Source organism: Macaca thibetana, chromosome 16 (genome assembly GCF_024542745.1).
Source record: "Macaca thibetana thibetana isolate TM-01 chromosome 16, ASM2454274v1, whole genome shotgun sequence".
NCBI classification, from domain to species: domain Eukaryota; kingdom Metazoa; phylum Chordata; class Mammalia; order Primates; family Cercopithecidae; genus Macaca; species Macaca thibetana.
The window spans coordinates 16,907,676-16,914,768 of record NC_065593.1 but is presented as its reverse complement, the minus strand read 5'-3'; the positions used below and the strand labels follow the sequence as shown (position 1 = coordinate 16,914,768).

At 50.6% G+C, this 7,093-nt stretch overlaps 1 protein-coding gene across 1 annotated transcript in view; it reads left to right on the top strand.

Moving 5' to 3' along the window:
• Positions 1-3,857: 3,857 nt before the first annotated feature.
• Positions 3,858-7,093, top strand: part of SPNS3 (SPNS lysolipid transporter 3, sphingosine-1-phosphate (putative)) — a 58,051-nt gene continuing 54,815 nt past the window's right edge. The window contains 1 exon segment of the mRNA XM_050765336.1: positions 3,858-4,361. Coding sequence (XP_050621293.1) covers positions 4,163-4,361 — 199 coding nt within the window. The 5' untranslated portion in view covers positions 3,858-4,162.

Genomic DNA, 7,093 nt, shown 5'->3' with positions numbered 1-7,093 from the left:
GTGTTGACCAGCCTGGTCTCGAACTCCTGACCTCAGATGATCCGCCTGCCTCGGCCTCCCAAAGTGCTGGGATTACAGGTGTGAGCCACCACGCCCAGCCAGAATAACGTTTTTAAGGTCCATTCATGTTGTAGCATGAATCAGTACTTACTTCCTCTTTATGACTGGATACTATTCCGTTGTATGATTATGCCACATTTTCTTGACCCATTTATCAGATTAAATAGGTTTCCATCGTTTAAGCCGTTAAATAGGTTTCCATCGTTTAAGCCGTTTCCACCTTTTGGCTGTTAAGAACAGTGCTGCTGTCAACATTTGTGTACAAGTATTTGTTTGAGTCTTTGTTTCATTTTCTTTCTTTCTTTCTTTTTTTTTTGAGACAAAGTGACAAAGTTGCTCTGTTGCCCAAGCTAGAGTACAGTGGCCCAATCTTGGCTCACTGCAACCTGTGCCTCCAGGGTTCAAACAATTTTCATGCCTCAGCCTCCCCCAGTAGCTGAGACTACAGGTGCACGCCACCACGCCTGGCTAAGTTTTTTGGATTTTTTTAGTAGAGACGGGATTTCACCATGTTGGTCAGGTTGATTTCGAACCTTGACCTCAAGCAATCCGCCTGCCTCGGCCTCCCAAAGTGCTGGGATTAGAGGCCCAGCAAAGTCTTTGTTTTCAATTCTTTTTTTTGTTTTGTTTTTGAGACGGAGTCTCACTCTGTCGTCCAGGCTGGAGTGCAGTGGTGCAATCTAGGCTCACTGCAATCTCTGCCACCTGGGTTCAAGTGATTCTCCTGTCTCAGCCTCCCGAGTAGCTGGGACTACAGGCGCCCGCCACCACGCCTGGCTAATTTTTTTGTAATTTTAGTAGAGACGGGGTTTCACTATCTTGGCCAGGCTGGTCTTGAACTCCCGACTTCGTGATCCACCTGCCTTGGCCTCCCAAAGTGCTGGGATTACAGGTGTAAGCCACCGCGCCCGGCCTGTTTTCAGTGTTTTTGGATATATACCTAGGATTGGAATTGCAGGGCCATATGGTAATTTTATGTTTAACCTTTGGAGGAACTGCCAAACTGTGTTCCACTGGGGCTGCCTTATTTCACATTCCCAGCAATGCATGAGGCTTTCAATCTCTCCACCAACATTTGTTATTTCCTCTCTCTCTCTCTTTAAAATTATAGCCATCTTAGTGGGTATGAACTGATATCTTATGGTGGCTTCAATCTATATTTTCCTAATGACTTGTAATGTTGAACATTTTTTTTTTTCTTTCCAAGATGGAGTCTCGCTCTGTCACCCAGGCTGGAGTGCAGTGGCACGATCTCAGCTCACTGCAACCTCCTCCTCCTGGATTCAAGAAGCTTCCTAAGTAGTTGGGATTACAGGCACCCGCCACCACGCCCAGCTAATTTTTGTATTTTTAGTAGATATGGAGTTTCTTTTTTTTTTTTTTTTTTTTTTTTTTTAGAGGCAAAGTCTGGCTCTGTCGCCCAGGCTGGAGTGCAGTGGCGCGATCTCGGCTCACTGCAACCTCCGCCTTCCAGGTTCACACCATTCTCCTGCCTCAGCCTCTCGAGTAGCTGGGACTACAGGTGCCCACCACCATGCCCGGGTAATTTTTTGTATTTTTAGTAGAAACAGGGTTTCTCCATGTTTGCCAGGATGGTCTCGATCTCCTGACCTTGTGATCCACCGGCCTTGGCCTCCCAAAGTGCTGGGATTACAGGCGTGAGCCACCGCACTCGGCCATGGAGTTTCACTATGTTGGCCAGGCTGGTCTCGAACTCCTGACCTTGTGATCCGCCCACCCGAGCCTCCTAAAGTGCGGGGATTACAGGCGTGAGCTACTTTTTATGTGCTTGTTGGTCATCTGTATATCTTCAGATAAATGTCTGTTCAACTCCTTGCCCCATTTTTGTTCCCCTGATGTATTTTTTTCAGTGGTGGAGTCTTGCTCTGTTGTCCAAGCTGGAGTGCAGTGGCATGATCATAGCTCACTGCGGCCTCAACCTCCCAGGGTCATCCTCCCACCTCAGCCTCCAGAGTAGCTGGGACTACAAGTCCATGCCACTATGCTTGGCTCTCCACCCATTTTTAAATTGGCTTTGTCATTTTATGCTTTAACTTTTTGTTTAGACATAATTTGTAATTTATAGAAAGTTTATCATACGGTACAAAGAAACCCTTATAATCTTTACCCAGATTCATGTATTATTAATATTTGCCCCATTTGCTTTCTTACTATACGTGTCTAATATTTTTTCCTGAACCGTTTGAGAATGAGGGGCATACATCATGCCCCTGTGCCCCTAGATACTTCAGATAAGGATATTTACTTATTTACTTACATAACCGTAGTTCACAGACGCTGATATGCTATGTTTTCCTGATCCAATTTTATCAATTGATCCAGTACAGGAGCGAGGCTGGGATCCTGTGCTACCCTTAATTGTCTTATTGTCTTGTCTCTTTTGTCTCCTTCAATCCAAAACAGTGCTTCCTTCTTTCCTTCCTTCCTTCCTTCTTTCCTTCCTTTCTTCTTTCCTTCCTCCCTTCCTTCCTTCCTTCCTTCCTTCCTTCTTTCTTTTTCTTTCTTTCTTTCTTTCTTATTTCCTCTTTTTTTTGGACGGAGTTTTGCTCTTATTGACCACGCTGGAGTGTAATGGCATAATCTTGGCTCACCGCAACCTCCGCCGACTGGATTCGAGTGATTCTCCTGCCTCAGCCTCCCGAGTAGCTGGAATTACAGGCAGGCAACACCATGCACAGTTAATTTTGTATTTTTAATAGAGACAGGGTTTCTCCACGTTGGTCAGGCTGGTCTCGAACTCCCGACCTCAGGTGATCCACCCGCCTCGGCTTCCCAAAGTGCTGGGATAACAGGCATGAGCCACCGCGCCCGGCTCCCTCAGTCTTTCTTAGTCTTTCGTGACTCTGACGTTTTCGAATATACAGTCCCTTTAAATAAATAGTGTTTCTCAATTTGGGCTCGTCTGATGTTTTTTCATTTTAAAAATTAAAAAAAAAATTTGTTTTTGAGATGGGGTCTTGCTTTGTCACCCAGCCTGGAGTACAGTGGCGTGAACATGGGTCACTGCAGCCTCGACTTCCCAGGCTAAGGTGATCATTCCTGCCACAGCCTCCCAAGTAACTGGGACCATAGATGCACGCCACCACACCCAGCTTTTTTTAAAAAATTATTTATTTATTTTTGGGTATTTTTGTAGCAATGGGGTTTCGCCATGTTGCCCCGGCTGGTCACAAACTTCTGGGCTCGGATGATCCTCCTGCCTTGGCCTCCCAGTGTTAGGATTACAGGCGTGAGCCACCGGGCCCGGCTGATGTCTTCTCATGATGAGATTCTGGTTGTGCCTTCCTGGCTGGAATGCTGCATAGGTGATGCCGTGGCGTGCGAAGACCTTCACATCTGGAGGCTCACGACACCCTCCTGCCTCTCACAGGTGATTTATTATAACCCCTCAGTCAAGATGTCTGATTCCTCTACTGTATAGTTACTCTTTTTCCTCTTGTTACTAATAAGCAATCTATCAAGAGACGCTTTGTGACCATGCCGACGCCCTGCCCCTCACTGAGGACTTCCCAGCCCCAACTGATGAGTTCTGCTCATAGACTGTCTTCTTGTAGGCAGCCTCCTCTGCTACGTTTGTTTCTCCGGGAAGGACCTTGGATCCTGGGTAGGTGCTCGCCTTGCCTGGCAGTCAAGTGCAATGCTGCTGTCTCGGCCAATGCCTAGCCTTCCTCCTTTGCCCGGGCTTCAAGGCATTGGTTCACAGTCCCGTATGGGCAGCCAGACCATCTCACAGCGAGCAGCCCTCTGGGAGGTTCGTCTCATTTCCTGCCCTGGAAGCTTTGCTTCCTCACTGCAGCCACTGAAGCTGCAGGCTGGATCGAGGGGACCACACAGTTGTCCAGTCCCCCAGGGTAGGGGTGCCAGGAGCCCTTCTCCTCCGCAGCAGGTCTTGGAGGCTGATGATGGGGAAATCGCACTGGTGAGACTGCCGTGGGCTCAGGGGGAACCTGCGATAAGATGCCCAACAGTTAAGGCAGCTGCTTTGAGGTTTGGGGCCTGAGAACCCACAGGAAGTGACTTGGTGCTGAGCTGCTGTTGCTTCGTCCTGGTGCCGGTCTCAGGCCAGGAGCTGCAGGCTGGCATGGCTGGGGGCATGTCAGCAGAGTGCCCTGAGCCTGGGCCAGGAGGGGCACAGGGCCAGTCCCCAGGGCCAGGCAGGCAGTGTCCCCCTCCCATCACGCCCGCCCCCTGGAGCCTGCCCCGGTGGAGGGCCTACGTGGCTGCTGCCGTGCTCTGCTACATCAACCTTCTGAACTACATGAACTGGTTCATCATCGCAGGTGAGGAGGGGACGGCCACCCTGGGCAGCACCTGCTGTTCTGCCCGCCAGCCTGGGGCTGCAGATCCATGGTGGTCTTCCAGCCATCATCCATCTTTCTGTTCCCGGCCCTGTCTCTGGTGTTCTCCCCTCTAGAGGTGGTTTTCAGGTCTGCCCGAATCGGGGAGGACCAACTGACATTCCTAATCCAGCCTCAGTTAAAGATGGGGCACAGGCTGGGCATGGTGGCTCCCACTTGTAATTCCAGCACTTTGGGAGGCTGAGGCAGGAAGATTGCTTGAGCCCAGGAGTTTGAGACCAACCTGGACAACATAGTGAGGCTCTGTCTCTTTTTTTTTTTTTTTCCAGACAGAGTCTCGCTCTGTCGCCCAGGCTGGAGTGCAGTGGCGCAATCTCAGCTCACTGCAACCTCTGCCTCCCGGGTTCAATGATTCTCCTGCCTCAGCCTCCTGAGTCGCTGAGACTACAGGCATGCACTACCATGTCTGGTTAATTTTTGTATTTTGAATAGAGGAGTATAGACAGGGTTTTACCATGTTAGTTAGGCTGGTCTTGAACTCCTGACATCAGGTGATCCGCCTGCCTCGGCCTCCCAAAGTGCTGGGATTACAGGCGTGAGCCACTGCACCCGGCCTTTTTTTTTTTTTTTCTCGAGATGGAGTCTCGCTCTGTCGCCCAGGCTGGAGTGCGGTGGCATGATCTTGGCTCACTGCAACCTCTGCCTCCCGGGTTCAAGAGATTCCTATTTCAGCCTCCCGAGTAGCTGGGACTACAGGTGCACACCACCATGCCAGGCTAGTTTTTGTATTTTTAGTAGAGATGGGGTTTTGACATGTATGCCAGGCTGTCTCAAAGTCCAGACCTCAGGTGATCCGCCCATCTCAGCCCCGCAAAGTGCAGGGATTACAGGCGTGAGCCACCGCGCCCGGCCAAGACTCTGCCTCTATTTAAAAAATTAAAACTATTTTAGGGCCGGGTACAGTGGCTCACGCCTGTAATCCCAGCACTGTGGGTGGCCAAAGCGGGCAGATCACTTGAGATGAGGAGTTCGTGACCAGCCTGGGCAACATGTTGAATCCCCGTCTCTACTAAAACTATAAAAATTAGCCGAGCGTGGTAGTGGGCGCCTGTAATCTCAGCTACTGTGGAGGCTGAGGTAGAGAATTGATTGAACCCGGGAGGTGGATGTTGCAGTGAGTCAAGATTCCACCATTGCACACCAGTCTGGGCGACAGAGCAAGACTCTGTCTCAAAATATATATATATATATATATAGATATTTGAAAATTAAGAGAGGGCACAGTGGGGGTGGAGCCAGAGGCATAATGAGGGGTGGGTTGGTGAGGATAGCAGGGAGGACTTCCAGGCAGAGACTGCGAGGTTCTGGGTGGAGGACAGGGTAGCCTGGCCCAGACAAGAATAACTCCTGCTGGCTGCGTTTCTAGGACAACAGGCTGCTCGCAAACCTTGCACATTCTGCCTTCCTTCTTGCAGGCCTCAGGGCTCAGCCTGCGTCTGTCTTCTGTCGCTCATTCACTCCTCCCTCCCTCCCTCACTCACTCACTCATTCATTCATTCAAGACTGATCAGGGGCTGGGCACGGTGGCTCACACCTGTAATCCCAGCACTTTGGGAGGCTGAGGTGGGTGGATCACCTGAGGTTAGGAGTTCGAGACCAGCCTGGCCGACATGGTGAAACCTTGTCTCTGCTAAAAACACAAAAATTAGCCAGGTGTGGTGGCGGGTGCCTGTAATCACAGCTACTTGGGAGGCTGAGGCAGGAGAGTCGCTTGAACGAGGGAGGTGGAGGTTGCAGTGAGCTGAGATCGCGTCATTGTACTCCAGCCTGGGCGACAGAGCGAGACTCCATCTCAAACAACAACAACAACAATAACAACAACTGATTGAGGTTCCACTTGCTCTTCTTGTCATTCATTCATCCATTCATTCCTTCACTCACTCATTCATTCAAGACTGACGGAGCACTAACTGTGGGCAGGACCCCTGGTGGCTCCTGGGGACCCAGGGAGGAAAACGGACTTGTAGTTCCTGAACTCAGGAATGACCATCTCATGGGGCAGAGATAGAGGCTGGTTGATGGCAGTCCTGCGAGGCAGAGAGGTGCGGCCAGACAAGGGGGAGGCACAGGCGGGGCTGGGAGCTCAGGAGGGTGCCTGCAGCTGCTAGGCATCTCTGAGACCTGGGCACTGATCTGTCAGTTACCAGCTCAGCGTGCCAGAGAGTGGCTGTGGAATCAGGAAACTCTAGGGGCTGCAGAGCCATCCCCAGACCTGGGCATTGTCTTTGAGGAGCTCAGAGGTCAGAAGCTTCTCCTCCTCATTTGAGGTCAGGAGTTCGAGACCAACCTGGGCAACATAGAAAAACCTTGTCTCTACAACAAATTTAAAAAGTTAGCCAGGGACAGTGACAGCTGAAGACAGTGATGTCTCCAGCCTCTTGGGAGGCTGACACGGGAGGATTGCTTGAGGCTGAAGCAGGAGGATTGCTTGAGGCTGAATTCAGCAGGAGGATTGCTTGAGGCTGAATTCAGCAGGAGGATTGCTTGAGGCTGAAGCAGGAGGATTGCTTGAGGCTGAAGCAGGAGGATTGCTTGAGGCTGAATTCAGCAAGAGGACTGCTTGAGGCTGAAGCAGGAGGATTGCTTGAGGCTGAATTCAGCAGGAGGATTGCTTGAGGCTGAATTCAGCAGGAGGATTGCTTGAGGCTGAATTC